This window comes from Saimiri boliviensis, chromosome 11 (genome assembly GCF_048565385.1).
Source record: "Saimiri boliviensis isolate mSaiBol1 chromosome 11, mSaiBol1.pri, whole genome shotgun sequence".
Taxonomy (NCBI): domain Eukaryota; kingdom Metazoa; phylum Chordata; class Mammalia; order Primates; family Cebidae; genus Saimiri; species Saimiri boliviensis.
In genome coordinates this window covers 63231156-63259155 of record NC_133459.1, presented here as the reverse complement: position 1 = coordinate 63259155, position 28000 = coordinate 63231156, and the positions used below count along the sequence as shown (strand labels likewise).

The window sequence follows — 28000 nt, the reverse complement described above, 5'->3', positions numbered from 1 at the left end:
TCTTGCCTGCTTATGGTTTGGGCTGCTTCCTTAATGAAAATGCCCTCTTATTTTCAGATGCAATTACCTCTGCCACTGATTTATTAATTTTTGTCTTTAGCTCTGCTCTGAAGAAGCTTTGGAAAGTAGAGAAGAAAATCCAGTCTGCTTCTTGGGGAACATTGGAAAGCTGAATAAATGCAGGTATGTAGATTTGTGCGCGTGCATACGCTCGTGCACGCGCGCGCACCCCCCCCCCCACTTTAATCTGGCTTTAAAAAAATGATGAAACCATGTTCTTGAGTCTGTAGGGGTATCGGTACCATTGCCTTTAATTAATTAATTAATTTATTTTTTAAATTTTTTTTTTTTTTTGAGACGGAGTTTCGCTCTTGTTGCCCAGGCTGGAGTGCAATGGCGCGATCTTGGCTCACCGCAACCTCCGCCTCCTGGGTTCAGGCAATTCTCCTGCCTCAGCCTCCTGAGTAGCTGGGATTACAGGCACGCACCACCATGTCCAGCTAATTTTTTTGTATTTTTAGTAGAGACGGAGTTTCACCATGTTGACCAGGGTGGTCTCGATCTCTTGACCTTGTGATCCACCCGCCTCGGCCTCCCAGAGTGCTGGGATTACAGGCTTGAGCCACCGCACCAAGCCATTGCCTTTAATTTAAAAAAAAATTTTAAATTAAAGGCAGTGGTACTGATTAAATAAATATTTATTCATTCCCAATGTTGACTATGCTGGTTAAAAAAAGAATCTCAAGTACAAAAGTATAGGAGGTCAAGAGCAAAAGTTAAACTTCCCTTATAATCTGTCTTAGGTGCTCACCACTGTTAACAGTTTATTGTATGTTCTTCCAGATTTTAATCTTCCTGTGCATATGCAAGATCATAATATCCATATTATGCTTTTTCCACTTTGCAGAATGTCCTGTGCATCTTTCTGTGTTGATTCACATACAGCTTTATGTTATCCTTTTAGACAACCATATAGTAGTCCTGGGTGTTGATATGCCTGTTTCGTTTAGTGAGTCCTCTCCTATTGGACATTGTTAGTTGGATTTTTTCCTGTTTCAAACAATACCCCATCTTGTAAGTATATAATTACATGCATTTGCCTGTTTATTTCCTTATAGTTAAAGGGTATAACACTGTCTTTGAATTCTTTCTGTCATGTCTGTAAAGAATCTCAAGGACAAAGGTTTATCTTACATTATAAAGCAAGCTTTTAGCTACCCTGTTTTCCATCACAGTTTTTCAGTGTGGGATGAAAGTGCTGGTTAGGGGTTCAGTGCTGGGTTTTCAAGTGGTCTCGCTTGTTGATCTGAATTTCAAGGTAAATTATGAGCTTACTCTTTCAGGCTGGTTTCCAGAAGATTCTGGTCTTCAGATATATTTGGAAATTAAACGGTTAAAATTGAATACCTCTCAGTTTGTGGCATTGAGAAATAGCTGGTTAATGTCCCTCTTTTCAGCATCTTTTCTCACCAGGGCAGCTAATAGACCAAGAGAATGAATTTTGTAAAGAGAACTGTGACTGCTGTCTGTCCTATATGACTTTTCTTATTTGGGGGACCCTCCTTGGGTCATTCTGCAAGCACCCACTATGTGTAGGCCTCTGTGCTTCTTACAGGATATAGAGACAAATGACTCAGTTCTTACCTCAAGGAACTCACACCATGTGCGAGAAAGACAGATAGGCCTGTGAGCAAGATGCTCAAATTTCCTGTGGTTAGTGCAGTGGGATAAATTTAGGAGCAAGAAGTGAGGGCCTTAGGTAATGGGTTGGAGGTTCGAGAATGCTTCCTGCAGGAGGAGATATCTAAGCTAAATTCTAAAGAAAGTTGAAGTTTGCCATGCATGGGATATGGAGGACAGGTATTCCTATAGAGGAATCAGGGTGAGTGATGGCAGAAGGGTAAGAAACAGCATTGGGCAAGGGAGGATACTGTAACAGTGACAGTCTTGTGGGTTTCAAGCAGGAAGCAGGAAGCTCAGAGTGATTAGAAGATAAGGCTAGGAAGGCTGACTAGCCAGATAATTGGGTGGTGGAGGGGCTCTGTTTCAGAGTCTCAGAATTGCTCTGTAGATTAATGGGAAGCCCTTGCAGGATCTGATATGTGTTACAGAGACATTGCTTTAGGGGTTTAGTGAAGGTTGGCTTGGCAGACAGGAAGAAACCAGTAGGAGTGTGAGGTGAGCAAATTAGTTTGTAGGCCATTGGTAATGGGCAAGAAGAAGAAACAATGCATAAGGCTTTCCCTTGTTTCTTTCCTCTTTTCTGGCCTTGCCCAAGGCTAAGTTGCTGAGGTTGGATCTTTGGTCCTCATTGGCCTCCCTTTGGAGGGTGCTTATGTGAATTACTTGCAAGTTTCCCACCAGGGTTTTCTAAGTATTCCAAAGCAGGGCTTCTTCCTCCCCTCCTGCTGCTGCTTCAAGGTCCTGCCCCTCCTCCTGGGGTGATGGGAACCTGGCTTCATTCATTAATTGTTATGGGCCTTCCCTGTGACCTTCAAACATGAATTGGTCATCATTTTGTGTGTACTGTCTCAGGTGGGGATGTGAAGAGAGGTAAGATATGGTTCATGACCTCACCAAGCTTGCTGTTTAGTGGGAGATGGACATGAAATTAAACTGTTGATTTTACATAAGTCTGTTCAAAGCTTATGTGATTCCTGTAGAAATAGCAGCAGAATTAGTAACTAATAACCAGTCCTTTAACATCATTGGTTCCAGAATGGACCACATTTTTTAGTTACAACTTGTGTACAAACAGGAAAGATAAATTCAGGCCATGTCTAAAATTATTCTGATTTTTGAAAATACGATCTGACTGTATTTTCCAAAATATTTAATTAATTACAATTCATTAGTTAGTATGCGTAATTAATTATTTTCCGTGGTTTCATCTCTCATAAGATCTGACATGTTTGGTTTCCAGGAAGGGAAGGGGCAGGGAAGAGGTACTTATCCAACACTAACACCAGATGTTTCTGCTTTTTTACTTTCAGAACACTCTCTTTTGTCATAAGAACTTTTACCACATAGAATGACCACATAGTCTTGTTTTTCTTCCATAACAGTATCTAAATATAAAAGAGGACTGCAATGCCATGGCTTTCTGTGCTAAAATGAGGAGCTCCAAGAAGACCGAGGTGAAGCTGGAGGCCCCTGAGCCAGGGGTGGAAGTGATCTTCTATCTGTCGGACAGGGAGCCCCTCCAGCTGGGCAGTGGAGAGTACACAGCAGAGGAGCTGTGCATCAGGGCTGCACAGGCATGCCGTGAGTACTGGCAGCTGCCCGGGGCTGGGGTTTCACCAACATACCAGTTCAGAAGAAGATCTGGGAGTCTCTGCTCCTTGTAGCTCTGCAGAGCAGAAAAAGTTGTGGACTCTGGAGTCAGAGGGTTCCTCCCTGCCTCTGCCACTGCCACTTGCACATGACCTTACGCCAGTGATTCTAATTCTGAGGGTTTCACTTTTCACTTTCTTCATCTGTGGCGTGGCTTCTTTCTGCTCTGTCACTAATGAACTATAAGATTCAGGGGGTGACGCTTGACTTCTATGGATTCAGGCTCAGTTCTCCTTTTCCCCACATCTGTACAATTGGAATAACATCAGCACTAGATGAGATGCTTTGTAAGGCACCTGGGACTAAGTCCCTGCTCAGCAAGTAGCATCTCTCAGTATCTTAATTATTTAAAACTTCTCCTAAAAAATTTCTCTCTCCTGCTGCTGCCATGACCTGCCCTCCCATGCGTGGTGCTGAGTTGAAGTGAGAAGCTGTGTGTTGCTTTGTGGCTTAATCAAGTTGCCAAGTTGTGAAAAGGACAACAAGGCTCTCAACAACACAAGCATTTTTTTTCTCCTTTCAAGTGAGGGTTGTCTTACTTAAAGTTAGCCTGTTGCCCTCAGAAGGTGGGAAACCAAAGTCCCTTTCATCCTTTGAACTGGAGGACATTGGCAGTTTTTGCTTGCCTAATTTTAAATGACAAGTAAAGTTAAATTATAGAAATTAAAAGTTAAATCACAGGTCTAATCCACTTGGATTGTGATGATGGTTGTAAAACACAGTAAATACACTAGTATCTGTTGAACTGTACACTTAAAATGGGCAAATTTTACAGTATGTAAATTATATCTCAAAGCTCTTTTAAAAAGGTTCAGTCACTTCATTTTTATGATGATGAAGTCGCCAGTTATGATGCCAAACAACCTGATCCCTGCTTTACTTACACCACCTTTAACCCTTAGAACAGCTCTGAGGGGTCAGGATGGTTATTTTAATAATTACTTATCTTGTTAGTAATTTGGCTTGTTTAGAAAACTATTTTCTTTCTGATATATGTCTGCCTAAAATGCTTCAAATACCCTAGTTTCTATAAAAGAAGAGAGGCTCATGCTATAGGGAAGAGTATAGTAGGCTCTTACTAACTAAACCTGACACAGGATAAAATGGGCTGAGGTATAGATTATTAATGGGAAAATGTAGTAATATTGTGAAGTTATTTTGACTAGGCAGCAACTTGTACAAATAACCATGTTTAGACAGCAGCTTTAAATGTATTTGTAATTAGCAGAACACCTAGATGTAAATCAATGGTTCTAAAGTATTTTTTTAAAGCTTTGTTTCTATGTTTTCTCCCTTTCCCCTTGAGATTTGGTTTATAGTGTTTATTCTCTTCACCAAGCTTCTTGCCATCAGCACAGCAGGTATAAACCTCACTCAGTTTGTAAGCAAGGGTCATTTTTGCAGAGTCGTTGGGCTGCAGTTAATGAGAGACAGAGGAGCTGCTGGGAAGGAGATGAGAGGAGAGAGCCTGTGAGTCTGAGGATGGACACAGTTGCTGGACCTCCTGTAACTCTGGGTTCAGAGTCAGCCTGTTGGAGGTGTTGGTTTCTAGCCAGGTTTATAGTAGATGAGTGTGTCTCTGTTGTAACTGGCTCAGTGGAATACTGCAGAAGCTCAGTAATTTCAAAAATACATACTGAACGCCCCAGATTCTTGTAGCTCTCACTGTTACTATAGAAAGCGATGTTTGAGGGCAGTATTGTTTTCTCTCCTGTTTACTGTAGGGTAAAGTTTTGTTCTTTTAGCTCTTATTGCTTCATCCCTTCAGTAGCCTTGTCTTGGTTTGATTCTCAGCTCTGCAGTTTACTAGATGAGTAACCTTGAACCAGACTGAATCTCAGGATACCACAGATTCCTCATCTGCAAAATGGTAAAAGCAGTATTTACCTCCTTAAGTATAAGGAGGATTAAAGGGTAATACATTTTTTAATTTAAAATTTTAATATTTTTAGAGATGGGTCTTGCTGTGTCCCCTAGACTGGAATGCAGTGGTTCCATCATAGCTCACTGTAGCCGTGACCTCCTGGGCTCAAAGCGTCCTCTGGGCTTAGCCTCCCAATTAACTAGGACTGCAGGCATGTGCCACCATGTCTGGTCATTTTTATTATTTACAAAGAAACGAGGTCTTGATATGTTGCCCAAGCTGGTGTCAAACTTTTGACTTCAAGTGATCCTTCTGCCTTAGCCTCGCAATGTGTTGGTGTTACAGGTGTGAGCCACCACATGCAGTCAAAAAAGAATTTATTTAGGAATGAATGAATGAATGAATGACAGAATCTTGCTTTGTCACCCAGGAGTACAGTGGCACGATCTTGGCTCACTGCAACCTCTGCCTCCTAGGTCCAAATGATTCTCCTGCCTCAGCCTCCCGAGTAGCTGGGATTACAGGTGGCGCACCACCATGCCTGGCTACAGGGTTTTACCATATTGGCCAGGCTGGTCTCAAACTCCTGACTTCAAGTGATTCGCCCGCCTGGGGCTCCCAAAGTGCTGAGGTTATAAACATGAGTCACTGTGCCCACCCAAGATAATAAATTTAGAGTCTGTTAGCCTGATGCCTGACAACCCTCAGTAAATGATAGTGTTACTGTTTTACTACCCAGTACTTTTATATAGGTAAAGAGATATGTCTTTGATCTTTCTGTTTATAGGTAGTAATACTGTTAGAATCAGACCTGTGTTAAAATTACAGACAGTTCCATGATTAAAATAAGTTACACTTCATATATGTAAGTGTTGGTACACATTCAAATGTGCATATACATAAAGAAAGGCTGGGCTTCCAGCCCAGTCCACAAAAGCCACTTTATGAATGAAAACCTACAGCATATTTGAATTATTTGTCCTAATAATACTGGATCGAAAAGCCAATTGCCTGTGTTCCAAAGGAAAACTTCCCTTTGAAGTTTAACTCTATATTCTTGATTTTTAAGGAAGAGTGTAGTGTAACTTTGAAGGATAGCTTTTCACATTTCTTGAGAAGCATGGACTGAAGTGTTCAGGAGAGCACTAGATAGCTGCCAAGGTATCTATACCTTCTTTTAAAAAATTTTATTATTATTATTTAATTTTTTATTGCATTTTAAGTTTTGGGGTACATGTGAAGAACATGCAAGATTGTTGCATAGGTACACACGTGGCAGTATGATTTGCTGCCTTTTTCCCCAACACCTATATCTGGCATTTCTTCCCATGCTATCCTTCCCCAACTCCCCACCCCCTGCTGTCCCTCCGCCATTTCCCCCTGACACACCCCAGTGTGTGATGCTCCCCTCCCTGTGTCCATGTGTTCTCATTGTTCAACACCCACCTATGAGTGAGAACATGCAGTGTTTGATTTTCTGTTCTTGTGTCAGTTTGCTGAGAATGATGGTTTCCAGGTTCATCCATGTTCCTACAAAGGACACAAACTCATCATTTTTTGATGGCTGCATAATATTCCATGGTGTATAATATGTGCCACATTTTCCTTGTCCAGTCCATCATCGATGGGCATTTGGGTTGGTTCCAGGTCTTTGCTATTTTAAACAGTGCTGCAGTGAACATTTGTGTGCACATGTCCTTATAGTAGAATGATTTATAATCCTTTGGATATATACCCAGTAATGGGATTGCTGGGTCAAATGGAATTTCTATTTCTAGGTCCTTGAGGAATCGCCACACTGTCTTCCACAATGGTTGAACTAATTTACACTCCCACCAACAGTGTGAAAGTGTTCCTATTTCTCCACATCCTCTCCAGCATCTGTTGTCTCCAGATTTTTTAATGATCACCATTCTAACTGGTGTGAGATGATATCTCAACGTGGTTTTGATTTGCATTTCTCTAATGACCAGTGATGATGAGCATTTTGTCATGTTTGTTGGCCTCATGTATGTCTTCTTTTGTAAAGTGTCTGTTCATGTCCTTTGCCCACTTTTGAATGGGCTTGTTTTTTCTCTTGTAAATCTGTTTTAGTTCTTTGTAGATTCTAGATATCAGCCCTTTGTTTTTTTCTGTTTGTTTGTTTGTTTTCTCCATTTGGCAGACATGTTTGTTTATAACAAGCTAAAGTAGGCAATCCTAAAAACTTTGAATGATATTTTTTCTATTTATTTTTACCCTGACCTTTCTGTACACAGAATTCTATCTTAAATTAAGTCAGAATCTCCTATGATTACGTAGTCATTAAATTTTAGCATCCCTTCAGTCTGAAGATTCTTTATCAGCAGTCCCCACCTTCCCTTCAGTAAGGCATGCTTACAGCAACATCACTGACATACAGTCATTTGGCTTCTGGGTTCCTTTTTTAAAGTTTTTAATAATTTATTTATTTTACTTTAGGTACATACTATATCTGGCATTTCTACCCATGTTATTCCTTCCCACCTTCCCCACCCCGTCATTGTCACTCCCCTACCCACCCCCCATCTGTCCCCTATGTGTGATGCTCCTCTCCCTGAGTTCATGTGGTCTCATTGTTCAACACCCACCTATGAGTGAGAACATACGGTGCATGGCTTTCTTTTCTTGGGTCAGTTTGCTGAGAATGATGGTTTCCAGATTCATCCAAGTCCCTACAAAGGACAGAAACTCATCATTTTTTATGGCTGCATAGTATTTCATGGTGTATATGTACCACATTTTCTTTGTCCAGTCTATCATTGATAGGCATTTGGATTGGTTCCAGTTCTTTGCTATTGTACACAGGGCTGCAATGAGCCTAAGTGTGCATGTGTCTTTATAGTAGAATGATTTATAGTTCTTTGAGTATATACCCAATAGTGGGATTGCTGGGTCAAATGGAATTTCTATTTCTAGTTCCTTGAGAAATCGCCACACTGTCTTCCACAATGATTGAACTAGTTTACACTCCCACCAACTGGGTAAGAGTGTTCCTATTTCTCCACATCCTCTCCAGCATCTGTTGTATCCAGATTTTTTAATGATTGCCATTCTAACTGGCATAAGATGATATCTCAGTGTGGTTTTGATTTGCATTTCTCTAATGACCAGTGATGATGAGCATTTTTTCATATGTTTGTTGACCTCATATATGTCCTTTTTTGAAAAGTGTCTGTTCATATCCTTTGCCCATTTTTGAATGGTTTTTTTTTTTTTTTTTTTTTTTTTCTTGTATATCTGTTTTAGTTCTTTGTAGATTCTGGATATTGGGTTTTTGTCAGATGGGTAGATTGCAAAAATTTTTTTCCCATTCTGTTGGTTGCCGATTCACTCTAATGACTGCTTCTTTTGCTGTGCAGAAGCTGTGGAGTTTCATTAGGTCCCATTTGTCTATTTTGGCTTTTGCTGCCAGTGCTTTTGGGGGTTTTGGTCATGAAGTCCTTGCCTCTGCCTGTGTCTTGAATGGTTTTGCCTAGATTATCTTCTAGGGTTTTTATGGTGTTAAGTCTTATGTTTAAGTCTTTAATCCATCTGGAGTTAATTTTAGTGTAAAGTGTCAGGAAGGGATCTAGTTTTTGCTTTCTGCACATGGCTAGCCAGTTTTCCCAACACCATTTATTAAATAGGGACTTCTTTCCCCATTGCTTGTTTTTGTGAGGTTTGTCAAAGATTGGATGGTTGTAGATATGTTGTGTTGCCTCCGAGGCCTCTGTTGTGTTCCATTAGCCTATATCTCTGTTTTGGTACCAGTACCATGCTGTTTTGATTACTGTAGCCTTGTAGTATAGTTTGAAGTCTGGTAGTGTGATGCCTCCCACTTTCTTCTTTTTGCTTAGAATTGACTTGGCTATGCAGGCTCTCTTGCCTCCATATGAAGTTTAAGGTGTTTTTTTTTTCCAGTTCTGTGAAGAAGGTCATTGGTAGCTTGATAGGGATAGCGTTGAATGTGTAAATTACTTTGGGCAGTATGGCTACTTTAACGATATTGATTCTTCCTAACCATGAACATGGAATGTTTCTCCATCTGTTTGTGTCCTCTCATTTCCTTGAGCAGTGATTTCTAGTTCTCCTTGAAGGGGCCCTTTACGTTCCTTGTTAGTTGTATTCCTAGATATTTTATTCTCTTTGTAGCAATTGTGAATGGCAGTTCATTCTTGATTTGGCTCTCTTTAAGTCTGTTATTGGTGTATAGGAATGCTTGTGATTTCTGCACATTGATTTTGTATCCTGAGACTTTGCTGAAGTTGCTTATCAGTTTCAGGAGATTTGGGGCTGAGAAGATGGGGTCTTCTAGATACACAATCATGTGGTCTGCAAATAGAGACAATTTGACTTCTTCCTTTCCTATTTGAATACCCTTTATTTCTTTTTCTTGCCTGATTGCTCTGGCTAGAACTTCCAATACTATATTGAATAGGAGTTACGAGAGAGGACATCCTTGTCTAGTGCCAGATTTCAAAGGGAATGCCTCCAATTTTTGCCCATTCAATATGATATTGGCTGTGGGTTTGTCATAAATAGCTTTTATTATTTTGAGATATGTTCCGTCAATACCTAGTTTATTGAGGGTTTTTAGCATAAAGGGCTGTTGAATTTTGTCAAAGGCCTTCTCTGCATCTATTGAGATAATCATGTGGTTTTTGTCTTTGTTTCTGTTTATGTGAATTACGTTTATAGACTTGCGTATGTTGAACCAGCCTTGCATCCCCGGGATGAATCCTACTTGATCATGATGGATAAGCATTTTGATGTGCTGTTGCAATTGGCTTGCCAGTATTTTATTGAAGATTTTTGCATCTATGTTCATCATGGATATTGGCCTGAAATTTTCTGTTCTTGTTGAGTCTCTGCCAGGTTTTGGTATCAGGATGATGTTGGTCTCATGAAATGATTTGAGAAGGATTCCTTCTTTTTGGATTGTTTGGAATCGTTTCAGAAGGAGTGGTGCCAGCTCCTCTTTGTATGTCTGGTAGAATTTGGCTGTGAACCCATCTTGAGCTGGGCTTTTTTTTGGTTGGTAGGCTCTTAATTGCTGCCTCAACTTCAGACCTTGTTATTGGTCTATTCAGGGTTTCAACATCTTCCTGGTTTAGGCTTGCGAGGATGCAAGTGTCCAGGAATTTATCCATTTCTTGGAGGTTTACTAGTTTATGTGCATAGAATTGTTGTAATAATCTCTGATGATGGTTTGTATTTCTGTGGACTCCGTGGTGATATCCCCTTTATCGTTTTTTATTGCATCTATGTGATTATTCTCTCTTTTCTTTTTTATTAATCTGGCTAGTGGTCTATTTTGTTGATCTTTTCGAAAAACCAGCTCCTGGATTTATTGATTTTTTTTTGAAGGGCTTTTTGTGTCTCTATCTCCTTCCGTTCTGCTCTGATCTTAGTTATTTCTTGTCTTCCGCTAGGTTTTGAGTTTTTTTGATCTTGCTCCCCTAGCTCTTTCAATTTTGATGATAAGATGTCAATTTTAGATTTCTCCTTGCTTCTCATGTGGGCATTTATTGCTACATATTTTCCTCTAGACAGTGCTTTAAATGTGTCCCAGAGATTCTGCTATGTTGTGTCTTCATTCTCGTTCATTTAGAAGAACATCTTTATTTCTGCCCTCATTTCGTTGTTTATCCAGTCAACATTGAAGAGCCAGTTTTTCAGTTTCCATGTGGCTGTGCGGTTCTGAGTTAGTTTCTGAATTCTGAGTTCTAACTTGATTGCACGGTGGTGTGAGAGACTTGTTTATTATGATTTCCATTCTTACACATTTGCTGAGGAGTGATTTACTTCCAATTATGTGGTGAATTTTAAAGTTGGTGTGATGTGGTGCTGAGAAGAATGTGTATTCTGTGGATTTGGGGTAAAGAGTTCTGTAAATGTCTGTTAGTCTGAGTTCAAGTCCTGGATATCCTTGTGAATTTTCTGTCTTGTTGATCTGTCTAATATTGACAATGGGGTGTTAACGTGTCCCGCTATTATTGTGTGGGAGTCTAAGTCTCTTTGTAAGTCATTAAGAGCTCGCCTTATGTATCTGGGTGCTCCTGCATTGGGTGCATATATATTTAGGATTCTTAGCTCTTCTTGTTGCATTGATCCTTTTAACATTATGTAATGTCCTTGTTTGTCTCTTTTGATCTTTGTTGGTTTAAAGTCTATTTTATCAGAGACTATGATTGCAACTCCTGTTTTTTTTTCTCTCCATTTGCTTGGTAAATCTTCCTCCATCCCTTTATTTTGAGCCTTTGTGTATCCTTGCATGTGAGATGGGTTTCCGGGATACAGCACACCAATGGGTTTTGGCTTTTTATCCAATTTGCCAGTCTGTGTCTTTTGATTGGGGCATTTAGCCTATTTACATTTAGGGTTAATATTGGTATGTGTGAATTTGATCCTACCATTTTGATGCTAGCTGGCTGTTTTGCCTGTTAGTTGATGCAGTTTCTTCATTGTGTTGATGCTCTTTACCATTTAGTATGTTTTTGGAGTGGCTGGTACTGGTTGTTCCTTTCTGTGTGTAGTGCCTCTTTCAGGAGCTCTTGTAAAGCAGGCCTGGTGGTGATGAAATCTCTTGAGTACTTGCTTTTTCATAAAGGATTTTATTTTTCCTTCACTTATGAAACTTAGTTTGGCTGGATATGAAATTCTGGATTGAAAGTTCTTTTAAGTATGCTGAATATTGGTTCCCACTGTCTTCTGGCTTGTAGGGTTTCTGCTGAGAGATCCACTGTGAATCTGATGGGCTTCCCTTTGTTAGTAATCCGACCTTTCTCTCTGGCTGCCCTTAGCATTTTCTCCTTCATTTCAACCGTGGGGAATCTGATGATTATGTGCCTTGGGGTTGCTCTTCTTGAGGAATATCTTTGTGGTGGTCTCTCTATTTCCTGGACTTGAGTATTGACCCACCCACCTTGCTATGTTGGGGAATTTTTCCTGGATAATATCCTGAAGAGTATTTTCCAACTTGGATTCATTCTGTCTGTCACATTCAGGTACACCTATCAAACGTAGATTAGGTCTTTTCACATAGTTCCATATTTCTTGAAGGCTTTGTTCATTCATTTTTACCCTTTTTTCTCTAATCTTGCCTTCTCGTTTTATTTCATTGAGTTCATCTTTGACCTCTGATATCCTTTCTTCTGCTTGGTCAATTTGGCTGTTGAAACTTGTGTATGCTTTGCGAAGTTATTGTGTTGTATTATTCAACTCCATCAATTCACTTATATTCCTCTCTAAGTTTATGCTTGTTAGCATTTTGTCAAATCATTTTTCAAGGTTCTTAGTTTCTTTGCATTGGGTTAGAACGTGTTCTTTTAGCTCAGAGAAGTTTCTTATTATCCACCTTCTGAAGCCTGATTCTGTCAATTCATCACACTAATTTTCCATCCAGCCTTGTTCCCTTGCTGGTGAGGAGTTGTGATCCCTTAGAGGGGGATAGGCATTCTGGTTTTGGGTGTTTTCATCCTTTTTGTGCTGGTTTCTTCCCATCTTTGTGGATTTATCCACCTGTTGTCTTTGTAGTTGTTGATTTTCAGATTGGGTCTCTGAGTGGACGTCCAGTTTGTTGATGATGAAGTTATTTCTTTCTGTTTCTTAGTTTTCCTTCTAATAGTCTGGCCCCTCTGCTGTAGGACTGCTGATGTCCACTCCAGGCCCTGCTTGCCTGGGTATCACCTGCAGCAATTACAGCACAGTAAGGGTTGCTGCCAGTTTCTTCTTCTGCTATATTTGTCCCAGAAGGATATCTGCCAGATGTCATTCTGAGCTGTCCTTTGTGAGGTGACTCTTTGGATATATGGGGGTCAGGGAGCTGCTTGAGGAGACAGTCTGTCCTTTATAGGAGCTCAAGTGCTGAGCTGTGAGCTCCGTTGTTCATTCAGAGCTGCTGGGAAGGTACGTTTAAGTCTGCTGCAGCAGAACTCATAAACCCCCCTTCTTTTTTTTCCCCAGATGCTCTGTCCCTGGGAGTTAGGGCTTTATTTGTAAGTTTCTGTTGTGCTTCTGCTGTTTTTCATGCCTTCCCTGTCCACCAAAAAGGCAGCCTCGTCACTGTCTGTGTGCAGAGGCTTTGCTGAGCTGCTGTGGGCTCCACCCAGTTGCCATTTGAACTTTCCTTCAGTCCTGTTTATATGGGTGCAGTTAGAACTGCCTCGGCAATGGCGGCCCACTTTTATAATGGCGGACTTTCTCTGTAATGGCCGGCTGCCTCAGCAATGGCAAACTACCTCCGTAGTGGTGGACTGCCTCGGTAATGGCAGACGCCCCTTCCTTACAGCTCTCGGGTTGAGCTGTGCTTTCTGTGAAACTCTCAATCCAGAGCGTTTCCGATGGCTGTTTTGTTTGTGTGGGTGGGACCAGCCAAGCCTGATCACCTGGCTCCCTGCCTCAGAGCCCCCAGCCCCCCCCCTTTTTTTTTTTGTTTTACGGTTGACTCTGTCTCCCAGGTATTCCAGTCGCCTGTTGAAAAGGTGCCAGGATCTGCATGATTTCCTGTGCAGCAACCCACTTCGCCAGCTGAAATAGCTGCGTTGAGATTCATGGTGCTTTTTTGTCTGGAAATCTCCTGGCCTGGCTCCCTGTTTCAGTCTTCTTTTTACTCAGTTGAATGGGCGACTCTGTCTCCCAGGAGCTCCAATCACCAGCTAAAACGGCACCCAGACCTGTGTATTATATATGGAGAACCGCTGCGCTATGGCGCTGGCAACACAGCTGCACCAGCCAAAACAGCTGCCCTGGCATCCCATGGGGCTCCTCCGCCTGGGAATGTCCTGGTTTGTGGGCAATAAAAATCCATCTGGAAATGCATCGGCCACTCACCCTCTGTGCTTTCGCTGGGAGCTGCAATCCTGAGCTGCTCCTAATCAGCCATCTTGGATCATCTGTAGCTTCTTAAATCAATGTCTGCTTTGGAGAATTCCTTCCTGGGTGGGTGGAGCCAGGGAGGGACCCTGTCAGTGTCAGTCTTACTGCAGAGGTCCGATTTGGGAAACAAGTACCTATTACCTCATATTCTTCCAGATTTTTTGTCATTTAGGTTTATTTTATCTTAGTTTGAGGCCTGGCTGCTTATGAAAATATCAGTAATAACTGATTATTGCCAGTCATTCTCCCCCCAACCTGCCTATGTTACAGGTTCATAACATTTTAATCACAGGCATAGAAGTGGGTGACTTCATAATCTCCCTGGTCTTCTCTATAGTTTTTGGATTGACAGAGGCCACTGGCGGAGTGGAGAGGTAGGGGAACACTGTTGGGCCAGCTTTGTCAAGCCATGTATCTTCTTACTAGTTGGCTACTAATAAAAAATATTTGTGATAATCATACAGAGTACTTAAGTAGATTTATTATTAATGGTAATAGATTTTAATCACTGACAAAAATCACTTTGGTTATTATTTATTCTAATATGCATTTTGCATAATACTGCCAGGTCCTTGTTTGCATGTTTGATATATAATCACAGTGTGTTAGAATTGTTTAAGTGCTTTCTGCAGGAAGCAGATGGAGATTTCTCCAACTCCCAGAGTGTTTCTGATTAGCAAAGTGCACATCAGATGGCATCTGTGAACCTCTCAGATAGGCTTTTTTTAAAGTTGGATTTGATAAGACTCTGTCACAGATACCTGTAATGAGAAATATCATCAGAGTTTTATTTCTAAATGATTTAAATTTGGTTTGCCAGGAGCTACAGTGCATATTCCTGGGGATTCATAGCTCTTGATGACTGTGATTGGAACTGCCTGACTGAACGTGGTTGGAAGTCTTTTTGCCCCAAGAGGACATGAATGACCCAGATTCTTTGTGGATGAGAGAGTTCCTTATCTTTGCATATGTTGGGTTTAGAAACAGATGGCCAAATGTGTCTGCCTTTAATTTTCTAATGCATTCTTTTACTTTTCCTCAGGTATCTCTCCTCTTTGTCACAACCTCTTTGCCTTGTATGATGAGAACACCAAGCTCTGGTATGCTCCAAATCACACCATCACTGTTGATGACAAGATGTCCCTCCGGCTCCACTACCGGATGAGGTATGAGAAGTACTCACCTGGTACCTGCCTGCCTCCCTCTGCACCGAGGGATGCTGGTCAGCCTGGGGCCCTGAGTCACTTAAGAAGCATTGCAGTCATTTTTGTGATTTGTAACTTTTGTGTTTGCTTGATATGAGAAAGGACTTCTTCAGTATCTGGAATACAATTCAAGATGAGTTTGATTACCTTCCTCTACCACATTTTAGAAAAGAAATCTTTATAATGCAGAGGATATTTTGAATAGAATTAGTGTCTTAATGGCAGAGTTTTTCAAATGAGTAGTCATAGTTAAGAATTTAGTTTAGTGGCTAGTGACCAAAATTTAAGAAACAAAGAGAAACGGGAGAACAGATAATATACCACCATATATACATAACCTAAGAATTTATTTTTTTAAACTTTGGAGATACGTAATATATATGTGTAATAGGTCATGATATAAAATATTTTTCTTACTAAAAGTTGCAGCTAAAAACCTTGAGAAACATTGCCTGAAGTGGTAACTAGAAATTCTAGGTTGGTCTTGCTCTCTAGGAGTGGATGTTTTGACTACTCCTTGAGGATTTTTGGCTATGGAGCTGTAATTTTTCTTCTGATGGGTACTTAACCTTTTCTCCCATATTGCACACTTTGCAAAATGTCACAGTATATCCCAAGGTGACAAATAGTACTTCAATAGCTGTAGTTTCCTGAGTTTGTAAATTTGTTCAGTAACTAAAACAGAAACTATGTTAGTTAGATACTTGTCAAGCAGAAGTTAACGTGTGTTTAACAGTGGAGATTATAAATAGGGCGGATCCTTTTTGAAAAGCAGGTTAACTTACATAGGTATTAAATCAGTAGGTTAGCTCAGATGCTGATAGAATGCAGGGATATGCTAGAAAAGCCCTCTGGAATCTCAGAGGCTCTTCACAGTATCATAGCTGCTATTTTTGGGACAATTTGGTAGAGTTGTCACCATTCCAGAATGACTGGGATGTTTTTCTCTGTTGACACTGAACCAGATCTAACTTTCTTTGATAATCATCCTACAGCTGACTTTTTCTCTTCTTTCTGTACTTAACCAGAGTCTCACTTAGAGAGGAAAGTTGTGTTCCCTGGAGATTTCAGGTCCCAACTGAGCCTCCTGGCTTTTGGCTTTGTTTTTCCAAGTGTAATTTTGCTGTTTGTGGCCTGGGGATGGATTGACTGTGTGATCAGTATTGAAATGAGTTGTTGCAGTTTGAAGTCTGGAAGGATATGCAACTGAGTTCTAATCCTTTCCTTCTGGGTTTCTGCACTCAGCTCAGAGTCTAGCATGGTAGCTTTTAGGACTTGGAAAAGAAAGACCTAAGTTATCTAATTCAACTCTCATTTTTTTTTTTTTCCAGTGGAAAAACTAATACTCAGAAAAGGGAAGAGAGTTAACCAAAATTACATCTAGTGAATCGTGTTATTAGCTTTACAATTCTCTTTGAGGCATTAGTCTTAGTTGATTGTATGACTGCCTGGCTATTAAAGGCTGTCTTTGCCTGTTCCCTGTTTCTGTTAGCTCCCTGGAAGTGCAAGGTTGCTTCACTTTTAGCACCTTGACTCTGTACCGGACAGTGTGCTTCAACAGGATATTGCTTTGTTACCACAGGCTCTTTGAACTTGGAAAAAAAAATACCACTCTAAACTAAAACCTTTGCATGATGACAAGCTACAAAAATTTTGAAACCTCATAATCTTACCACTAAAGAAGGTGTAAATGAAAATAAATGTTGGTGGTTGTTTCAGTGGAATACCAGCTCTACTTTAGGAAACATTCTCGTATTTCAATTATGGTTTTCTGTGTTTAGATAATGCTTTTGGCAGTTGTCGTTTTATAATGTATCTTAGTATAGACAATCATATTCTGTATTCCTTTTCAAAAAAAATATTTTCTTGCTTTTTTAACCGATTGAATTTCACTGTCCATTAAAAAATTCTGTAGAAGCCTAAAGAGAATTTGTTGTGTATAATATCTGCACATAAACTTAAATATGCAGTTATCTGTACATAATTTTCTCAAAAACTTGTGTATCTTTGATAGATGTCTGTTTGTCTTTTTGTTTCTCCTTTCTTCCTGCTTTGTTCCCCCACATCATTCTGAAAAGGAGTATAAGCAGGTATCATTCTGTATTTATTAATGTCATTTAAATTTTTTTTTCCATTGCCATGCTATAGAATCTGGAATTTGTGTGTACCAGGTTTGACGAGTACTTTGATAATTAATTTTAAAAAGGTGTGTGGGATTTCTGTCTTCAGTGTGTCTTCACTTGGTCTTATTAGTGATAAAGGAGGGTGCTGATTTCGGTAGTCATAGCTTTAAAGTTTTGACGTCTTATTAAAGAGAAAGCTGTCAGCCTTATTTTAGGCTCCCTGATCTGTTTACCGTTAGCCTTTGTTCTAGTGGAGAAGCTACACATTATGTTTGGTCTCCTCAGCCTGTGGTGTCTGCGTATCTGACCTAGGCTTCCAAGCGAAAGATGGTCGGTCCCACAGGGCTCTCAGCAGCCTGGAAGAATGTCCTTGTTCAGACCGGATTGAAGATTGTGTTCTGTCCAGAGGGAATTTGTTGGGCCCTCATCTCTACCAGGTCCAAGGACTGTTCTTCACAGAGATTCAGTAGGATGTGGAAGAAGAAGGCCATAGCTCGGTTGGCTCAGGGAACATCTGCCTTTTTCCCCTCCTGCCATCTTCTTTGGCAGTGGAGGGTGACCTGTCTCTCTCCTTGGCACCTTTCCAGAGACTCTTCTGTCTTGACAACACCCTTCATCCTCGGAATCCTTTTCTTTCCTTATCTCAGAAAACTTTGCATACTGTACCTATTTCTCATTCTCTTATCACTGCCTTTCTCCGCCATCAAACAGAATTTACCTCTCCTGTTGGCCATTCTGCCAGAACCCCTCTTTGAACCTTTGTACCTGGTTCATTCCTTCCTTCCTTCTTGTCCTGGCGAGAGGATGGCAGCTAAGTTCTCCTGGGCACGTGCTCTGTTCTACCCTTGAAGAGCAGTGTCAGGCCTGGGTACAACATAGGTGGCAGCCTCCCCACCAGCTGATAGCCTTAGCTTTCCACTGTCACCAGTGTGTGGTCCCCTCACACATGTGGAGGGTAAGGGAACAATCTACCAGCTTCACAGGCCTGACGTGGCTCAGGCTGCATATGGCTCTGTAGATGTGTGGTCTTTCTGTGTGTGTGAGAGAGACACCAAAGCCCACAGTCAAATTCTTGGTCACTTTCATAAGTAACAGGGACGTTGGGCTATATAAGATTATAAAAATACTGATTTTTACCTTAAAAATAACTTCTTTGTTTATCCTTTCCATGTTAATTGCTACTCCCTGAGCTTATTCATCTGTTGTTTATCTATCAAGCATGTGTTAACAGCTGGTAGCTACTAGGCACTGGGATTCAGTGGTGAGCGAGATAGCTGCAGCCTCTGCTTCTGCACAGCTCATGGCTGTGATAATGCCATAATGCTCAGATAATGCCATAGGGATCTGCTTCTCTCTGCCTCTTCCATTTCCCTCTGTCTTCCATGGGGCTTCCCTCCTGGGAGAGTGTGCCTCATATGTGCTTGGCTTTCGTTCTTTGCTTTGCGTGCTTTGCATGGTCCAGGCTCTATAGCTGACATTTAATGATTCTGTTCCAACATTCCTTCCTTGGTGCTTTTTTTTCCTCCTGTTACCTCCCCTGGCAGTGGAGGGTGACCTGTCTCTTTCCTTGGCACCTCACCAGAGACTCTGAATTATCTGAGAACAACTTACCCTTTAGGTACAGTGCCTAGAACCTACAGTGTTAGGGGCCCATAAAATGTTAAATTTTACTTCAAATCAGAAAACACAGATGAGAACTATAACTTGTAATATTTTTTATGGAGGAGGGGAAAAGTGTTTAGGGCCTATGAAAGTCACAGTGTAGTCCTGCTTGTGACATGTGCCCCGTTACGTTTTGCTGTATAATTGCTGCTGGACCTGACTGTTCCCAGAGACAGGAACTCACAGAATGTGAGAAACATGACTGAGAACCCTCCGCATCCCAGGCCCTAACTTGGGGCCTGGTATGTCTTAGGCTCTGCAAATATAGCACAGGGACAGATGTCGAAGTGTAGCAACAGCATTTGCAGGGAGAGAGGGAGTTTTGTTTGGTTGTTTTCTCATTAGTTCATGGGCAAGTCGAGGGAAAGAGACCTAGGTACCCACTGAGTCTATAGCCTAGTGATGGCCTGGGCTGCCTTGGCTCAGTTACTTCCACACATTCCAGAACTCATTGTGTTTTTCTTACTGGTGACAGCAGAAGTTATATATGGAGGGTAGGATTAGGGGCACCAAGCCTCTGTGCAATTGACAATCCATATATAACTTTGACCCTCCAAAACATAGCTACTAATATAGCCTACTGTTGACTGGAAGCCTTACCAATAACTTAAACAGTTAACATATAAATAGACTAATAGACTGGTACCTGTATATATTTTCTGCATTCATGACATGCCTAACTTTTTCTGAAATTTAAAAAAAGTATTTCTATGCTACACAGTTCATCAGTTTTTCCAAACTTTTGCAAATCTCCAAAAAAATTTTCAATATACTTATTGAAAAAAAATCTGCGGGTGAGTGGACTTGTGCAGTTCAAAGCCATGTTGTTCAGGGTGTTCAGGGGCCAACTGTAGTAGTTAGAGAATAGGCTTTTTTAGTTTTAGCTTCTCCAACTCCCTGGAGAAGCTGGAGTTTGTGGAGTGGGAGAGGCATTGTAGAGCTCAGATCCCGTGGTACAGGTGAACTTGGTGGTGCTAGTAATCTCAGTTTTCCTCATCTGTAAAATGGAACAATGAAACTTACCTTGTAGCATTGCTGTGAGGATTAAGTAATGTGATATATGTAAAGTGCTTGTTGTTAACTCGTTTCATGACATTGCAGTTGGTGCCTTTGGTGGTGTTTGGGTGGTTCTCTTTTAAAGCCCTGTTTATTGTGTAAGGTACACCATCAATTTAATAGCAGCAGTCTGGGAAGTAGGAAACACTGCTGTGTAAGCTGTATATCTTGATTGCATGATGAAAATAAATTGCAGGCATGTTAAAATGTGAATGAAACCGGTCTTGGGTTCAGGGTAGAATGGGCTTAGCAGTGCAGCTGATGATATGGGTGTAGGGAGCTGTGGCCAGGATGGAGTTCAAGTCAGCAGGTGTTTCCCTATTCTGGAAGCATAGTGAGAAGTCAGGGAAGCTGTCTTTGTGATCTTCAGGAAGTCACTGTGGCTCCCTAAGTCATAGAGGAGGTGATTTCTCACACAGTGGTAGTAAGAAGTCAAGAAAAGGACCTGATAGATGGTGAGGGGCTACAAGAGGAAGGGTTGTCTGCCTGCTTCTCAGGGCACTTCAACCTCCGGCACTGACCACTGTTGGTGAACCAGGATGTCTTGCCCACATCCAGGTCCCCTTTGCCGCAATTGACATTCATTTTTCTGCCTTCCAGGTTCTATTTCACCAATTGGCATGGAACCAACGACAATGAGCAGTCAGTGTGGCGTCATTCTCCAAAGAAGCAGAAAAATGGCTACGAGAAGAAAAAGGTTCCAGATGCAACCCCTCTCCTTGATGCCAGTTCACTGGAGTATCTGTTTGCTCAGGTAGGAAGTTTGGGCCCTGGAGAAACTGGAGTTTGTGGGGTCAGAGAGGCAATGCAGAGCTCAGATCTCCTGGTACAGGTGAACTTGGTGGTGCTAGGGTGCCTTATGGTCTGTTCTGGGGAAGCTCTTGCCACTCCTGGACTTGCCCCAAGTGAGGAGACAAAAGGCTGCATTTCAGCATTCCTAGAGGCTGGTTATCCAGCTTGTGGGCTTTCCAGGCTTCCCTTCTTTCCTATTCCTTTTTTCCCACCTGCTGCCATTTTATTTTCCATCCGTATTGCCTTGTGTGCAGAGGTCAGAGGGAAGCTGTAATTGAAAGATGTAATTCCACAGGGCTGAGGAGGAAGGCACTTCTCTGCAGCTGTAGTAACATTTAGGAAGGAAGGAGATGGCTACCGAGTCACAGGTGGTAGAAACATAAGACACTAGGAAACAACCAAAAGAGAAGTTAGAATCACCTGAAATTATATTTATGCTGAGATTACTAAGATTTTTGATGCTGTGCTTCCTGATTTCAACATGCAAATTTAGATACTGTGTAGATTTTGAAAATACTTTACAGTTCATTTTGTTTTAAACTGCTTTTTTATTCATCTGATTTTTTTTTTCATTGCTTGTCCTTCAAATGTCAATTAAAATAGTGATCTTTATTGTTTTAATGACTTTGCAACAATTCATTTATTCAACAAATATTTACTGGATGTCTGTGTACTATTTGCCTCAGAACTTGTACTTGTTAAGGTGCTGGAGATGCTGGAGTGAATAAGACAGACATGGCCTCTGCATGCATCAGATGCACATCAAGTTAGAAAACAAGCAAATCAAATGATATGTAGATAATACAGAAGAATTACGGAAAGTGCTGTGAAGGGAGAAGCTTGTGATACAGAATATGGAGTGGGGGGGTTGAATGGGAAGACCTAATTTAAATAACGTGATCAGAGAAGGTCTCTCTAAAGAGGTAACATTTATAATGAATCCTGAAGAATAAAAAGGAGCCTGCAATTCTGAGAGAGGGGTTGGGGGAGTATTTTCTTTCATGTAAAGTGTCTCAGCAGCAGCACTGCTGACCTTTTGGGCTGCGTGATGATTCTTTGCCGCAATGGCCTGTGCTGTGCATTGTAGGGTATTTAGCATCACCCCCGCCCTCCATCCTGTAGATGCCAGTAACACTCTCTCCCTAGAAGTGACCAAAAATGTCTTCAACATTGCCGACTCTCCCCTTAGCCTCAGTTGAAAAGAGCTGATGTGGAGGGAATAGAATGGGGGAAGGCCCTGAGGGCCAGGAGAGCTGAAAGGGGAAGCCGTGTGGTTGCAGACCAAAGGAGGGTGGTGGGGAATGAGTCTGGAGAGGCAGGTGGGGCAGATTGCAGAGCCTTGTAGAAGCTGGCAAGGGGCTATCCTTTTACCCTGAGTGTGGTGGAAAGCCATTTGGAAGGCTTCATTTTATGTATGTTTCAAGTCAGTGATGATTCTTGTAATATGTGGAAAGTAGATTGTGGGGTCCAAGAGTACACTCCACACATGCAAGCTGAGAGTCTGCAGCAGTGGTCCTGGGAGAAAAAATGCTGGTTTGGCCTAGTGTAGCGATAGTGACAGTGGAGAAAAGTGATTAGATCTACTGTTCATCTTGAAGATAGACTTGATAGGACTTGCTGTTGAGTTGGATGTGGAAGCTGAGAGAATTTGAGGAATCAAAGATGATTACTAGGTTTCTGTTCTGGGTGACGTTGGTTTAATAATGGAGTCATTCCCCACACAGGGAAAGTCGTTGGGGAAGAGGCTGGGGAAGGGGCAGAAATCAGGAGTCCTTTGTCAGAGATGCCTGTGAAACTTACAAGTAGAGATTTCAAATAGGAAATTGAGTAATGAGGCTGGAGACCAGAGGAAAAGCTGTCATTTATTTAACATAGCCACCTGTCCCTGGGCATTTTCTGTTTTTCTCATTTTCCCTATTATGCTGTTACTTTATAGTCTCTTGTGAACAGCTGCATACATAGGTGTCCTGTACATGTTGTTTATTATTTCCTTAGAATATACTATTACATGTGAGATCACACACACATAATAGTGTATCTCTGTGTCAGAGTTATATCCCATTGTAGGGCTTTGGTTACTGATTGTGCATTATCTCCATTCCATCTATGCCTTAGAGGCAGTACAGAAAGGAGACAGTGCACAGCCCCAAGCAGATACTGTGTGGAAAGCAAATGAACTGGCCATTGTCAGATTGTTCTTTTTGGATTCAGCTTCCCAGTTTCGTGTATCCATAGCTGAGATTTATTCTTTACCTTTCTTGGGAGCAGAGGTGTAAAGGAAGAGTGTGCCAAACTTCATGAATAAGCATGGCATTAGATCTGACCTTTTGGAGGCTCAGGATTAATTGACTTGAGGTGGCTGTACAGTGAATGTTCACAAAAAACCACAGCCCAACAAGACAGTTTCAGGTTTTGTTTTGCTCTTCACACGTTATTGGCGTAGATCATTGTTCCTCAGAAGTTTGTGGAACTGATCAGTGACCTTTCCTCACCTGAGAGAAACAAGAAATCCCATGGTGAAGAGAAACTGGAGCAGTGGGAACCCTCCAACCAAAAACCATTAATCTGAAGTTCTTTAGGGAAAGAGAACCTCTCACATATGCAGGAACACTTCTCCCAGGCTTTGTGCCTGCCCTGCTCCAAGCTGGAGAAAGGCTAGAGTTCACACCTTAGAGTTCTATGTACTTTAAGTTAGTTCATGAAGACCGAGTGTGGCGGTAGCACAGCATTGAACAGTGGTCCTGGTCAGGTCTAGACTCCATCTCAGCCTACCACTTGCTAAGCCCTGGGCCCTCAGGGTACTCGGTTCTTCTACTCGACTTGGGGTTTTGTAACTACCTGACATTAGATATTCCTATTCATTTATTCTTTTTTTTCCTCCTTAGGGTAGAATTTCCATGAGATCAGGAACATGGCTTAGTTTATTGCTGTATCCCTAGGTCCTAGAATAACATCTAGCCCATAATTAGTTCTCAGTAATTACCAAATGAAGGAGTGACTGAGTGGGGGCTGTTGACCATTTTGTGCGCTAGATTCCTCATGTGTTGGAGATGATGATGTTAACATCCACCTTGTGAGGTGTTGTAAGGACTAAAGAACAGAACCATGCACTGTCTGGCAACTCTGAGCCTGGGTTTAGTCCGTGGGAGCTGGCACTGGCATTATCATTTTTACTCTGTACAAGGCTGGGCTGGGCACTGCTGGTTACCCTTGTTTTATTTTTTGTTTAAAGTTCCTGTTGGTTCTTAGAATACTGTGCACTCCATCAGTGAGGGGGTATGTTTTAGTGATACATGTCACTACGGGAAACTTGAACGGCAGATATGGGAAGATGTACCTGTGATGATGATGCACTGTGGAATGTTCCCTTTTCTCTAGAGCTACATCGGATGGAGGGAGAGCCCGGTCAACTCTGTAAACCCAGCTCCTAGACAAGGCCATCTCAGCACGTTTGTGGAATTAACGCATGACCAGAGCTCAGCCCAGTGTCACCTTCCCTTGCTCTGACGCAGTCCAGGCCTAGTACACGGTGTTTGTCAGCATCACTTTAATGACGAAGGGACTTCATATGTCTGTACTGTTCACCAGCACCTAGCATAGCGCTCAGTGTTTGTTAAATGAAGGAACGTGGGAGAACATCTCCTGAGCCCCTTCATACTCAGCTTTGTTGAAAAAGAGCTTTGATGCTAGAGAAACTCAATCTGATTTGTCTCATTGCTGTGCTGCTTTTCTAGGCAGCACCTCCCTGTGTGGGGAGTCTTCCTCTCAAGATCAAAAACAGGTGGGCTCTCATGTTTTCTCCCTTTTGCTCCTAGGGACAGTATGATTTGGTGAAATGCCTGGCTCCCATTCGAGACCCCAAGACCGAGCAGGATGGGCATGATATTGAGAACGAGTGTCTGGGGATGGCTGTCCTGGCCATCTCGCACTATGCCATGACGAAGAAGATGCAGTTGCCAGAACTGCCCAAGGACATCAGGTAAAGCTTCCCGCTGGCTGAAGAATTGATTGGTCAGGATGGTGTTGTTTTTATATGCTCTTAAACATTTCAGCTCAACGACTGCCAGGGTTTGGCTGACCCTTGCTTTCTGTGAAACCCAGAGCTTATTTAGAATGTTTACTATGTGTACCATAATTATAATTGTGTCCTGATTTGGGATGTTGGCTGCTAATCTCAGAAATTTGTGCTTGAGTGAAATTTCCGGATTGAGGATGCCAATAAAATTAGTGACCCCAGGCCTTCTCCATCCCCTCCTTGCCCATAGTGGACGCTGCCATCTATCGCTGCATTTTTTCCCTTTTGTTTTGGATCCATCTTAAAATCCTTCTCAGTACAGTTCTGCAAGCAGCAACTACCCCATCCCCAGCCTGAACTCTCAAGGTGTTGTAGTAGTTCACTATAGAACTGTTAATTCTAACGTGAGAATTGATCAACTACTATTAAATATCCTATGAAAACTGCATTTACTTTAAAATATCATTTGAGATGTTGGTGAAGGAATATTTAATTTCTGCCCATCCATGACATCCAATAGTTGTTTGCCCACCAATGGGCTATTAGGATTGTCATAGATGAGGACGCTGTCATTTTGAAGAGGGGATTTCGTAGCTGTATTATTTGCGATAGGCGGTGTACATCTTCTCATAAGGTTGCTGCTTGTTTCTCCTTGTGCTTGACCAGAGTCTGGAGCAGATCACAGCTCAATCCTCAGTGATGCAGGGATTGAGTCAATATATGCTGAACTGCTGCTTTCTCTTTTTTTCTGTGGCCTTCACTCTGGGTACCTCCTCTTTATTTTTTCATAAGCAAAATTGAAAAATGACAGTTCTTCTCTAATTCTCTTTATTATATTACATTAATCTAAAATAAAAATTAGAACATTTGTTGAAAATAATTCCCAAACTTTACTTTTTTTCACTGTTCTGAAGCCACTCCATGCAGTAAGGATGACTGTGGACCAGGTGCTATCTCAGTCCTGGGAGTAACAAGCAGATCAGTCTCCACATTTGTTTGGCCCCTAGTGGACTTCTTCTTTGTTTCATGGGTACTCAGGTTTTTCTTAACATTGATTCCTGTTCTAGCAGTATTATCAGCTTGCTGAGATTCTGTTGGTTATAGATAACTTGCCCACTAGCACCTGGATCGGTAACTCATCTTTCAGCTTACTTTTGATCTTTTAAATAATATATCTGATTCTTTTTTTTTTTTTTTTTGAGACAGAGTCTCACTCCGTCACCACGCGCCAGGCTGGAGTGCAGTGGTGCGACCTCAGCTCACTGCAGCTTCCACCTCCCAGGTTCAAGCAGTTCTCCTGCCTCAGCCTCCTGAGTAGCTGGGACTACAGACCCACGCCATCACACCCAGCTAATTTTGTGTTTTTAGTAGAGATGGGGTTTCTCCTTGTTGGTCAGGCTGGTCTCGAACTGCTTACCTCAGATGATCCACCCGCCTTGGCCTCCCGCAGTGCTGGGATTACAGGTGTGAGCCACCACACCTGGCCTTGCAGACCATTTTCTAACCAGTGTGTAGATGTGAGTACTAATGTGCACAAGAATGGTGAAGCTAGCAAGCAGAAATGTAGATGGCCTCCCTTGATGACCCAGAAAATTTGGCAGTACCTGTAGCAATTCCCATTTTGTAGTGAAATCTGTGGAGCATGTGCTTTTCTTTTCTCTCTCAGTTTCTGTTCACCTCCATCTCCTTATGATAATTATCTCATTGCCTACTCCATCTAATGTCCTCTGAGAATAGATCTCCCTTTTCCATTTGGCAGCATATGGATTCGTGGACTTAGATTTGTTTCTAAACTGTTTTCTCCTAACCTGTACATGGAAAAGAGATGTATTTTCCTAATCTGTTTTAGCTACAAGCGATATATTCCAGAAACATTGAACAAGTCCATCAGACAGAGGAACCCTCTCACGAGGATGCGGATTAATAATGTTTTCAAGGATTTCCTCAAGGAATTTAACAACAAGACCATTTGTGACAGCAGCGTGTCCACGCATGACCTGAAGGTGAAATACCTGGCTACCTTGGAAACTTTGACAAAACATTACGGTGCTGAAATATTTGAGACCTCCATGTTACGAATTTCATCAGAAAATGAGATGAATTGGTTTTATTCAAATGACAGTGGAAATGTTCAGTACTACGAAGTGATGGTGACTGGGAATCTTGGAATCCAGTGGAGACAGAAACCAAATGTAAGTGGCTGTTGGCAGTCATTCAAACAGCACATCCCGTGTCACATGGCGTATGTGCTTATCCTGCTGGAGTCATCTGTCTGCATGTCTGTCACTCCAGTGGGATGAATTTAGGCTAGAGACCATGTATCATTCATCTTACATTTCATCCCTATAGCATAAAGTCTAAATAAGTATTGAGCTATGTAGAGAAATATAACAACATATATAATATGTAGTGGTATAATAACAGCAGACAGTTCCTGCATGTTTACCATGTGCTAAGTACTTTTCTAAGCATTTTACAGGTATTAACTCATTTATTTCTAAAAATAAAAAACGTTTGAGGGAAGTATTGCCATTGTCTCCATTTTACAGATGAATACAAACAGGCACAGAGAAGTTAAGAAACTTGCCCAAGGTGATAACTAATGAGCATTTGTGCCAAGAATTGAACTTAGGCCTCTGGCTCTGGGAAATTGGCTAATTGATTTTGCTTTTCAGAAGCTTCTTTCTGAGATATTTTTTGGATGAGGAAATAGAGCAGAATGCCTTGAGAGCATGGGTTTTAGACCCACATAGACCTGGTCCAAATCCTAGCTTCATGACTTACATGGCCTTAGGAGGATTATCTCACCTTTATCAGCAGCAAATTATTCTTCTGTTAAATGGAGGTACTTCCTGTCTAACTCAGGGTTGTGAAGAAACTAAATTGCATTTAGCATAAAGCCTGGCAATATAATAAATGTTGAATAGATTATTATAGCTGTCATAATGATTATTAGTATAATAATATTAAAGTACATGTGGGTGAATACAGTGGCTCACACCTGTAATCCCAGCATTTGGGGAGGCTGAGGCAGGCAGATCACTTGAGCCCAAGAGTTCAAGCCCAGCCTGGG

At 41.5% G+C, this 28000-nt stretch overlaps 1 protein-coding gene across 2 annotated transcripts in view; it reads left to right on the top strand.

The window, feature by feature from the left end:
• Window positions 1–28000, top strand: part of JAK1 (Janus kinase 1) — a 139209-nt gene that overhangs the window by 78194 nt on the left and 33015 nt on the right. For both annotated transcript variants that reach the window (XM_039473544.2, XM_074380955.1), the window contains exons 2-7: window positions 101–183; window positions 3066–3264; window positions 15117–15240; window positions 20721–20874; window positions 24728–24891; window positions 26777–27119. In XM_039473544.2, the coding sequence (XP_039329478.1) occupies window positions 178–183; window positions 3066–3264; window positions 15117–15240; window positions 20721–20874; window positions 24728–24891; window positions 26777–27119 (990 nt within the window). In that variant the 5' untranslated portion in view covers window positions 101–177. The remainder of the gene's footprint in view (window positions 1–100; window positions 184–3065; window positions 3265–15116; window positions 15241–20720; window positions 20875–24727; window positions 24892–26776; window positions 27120–28000) is intronic.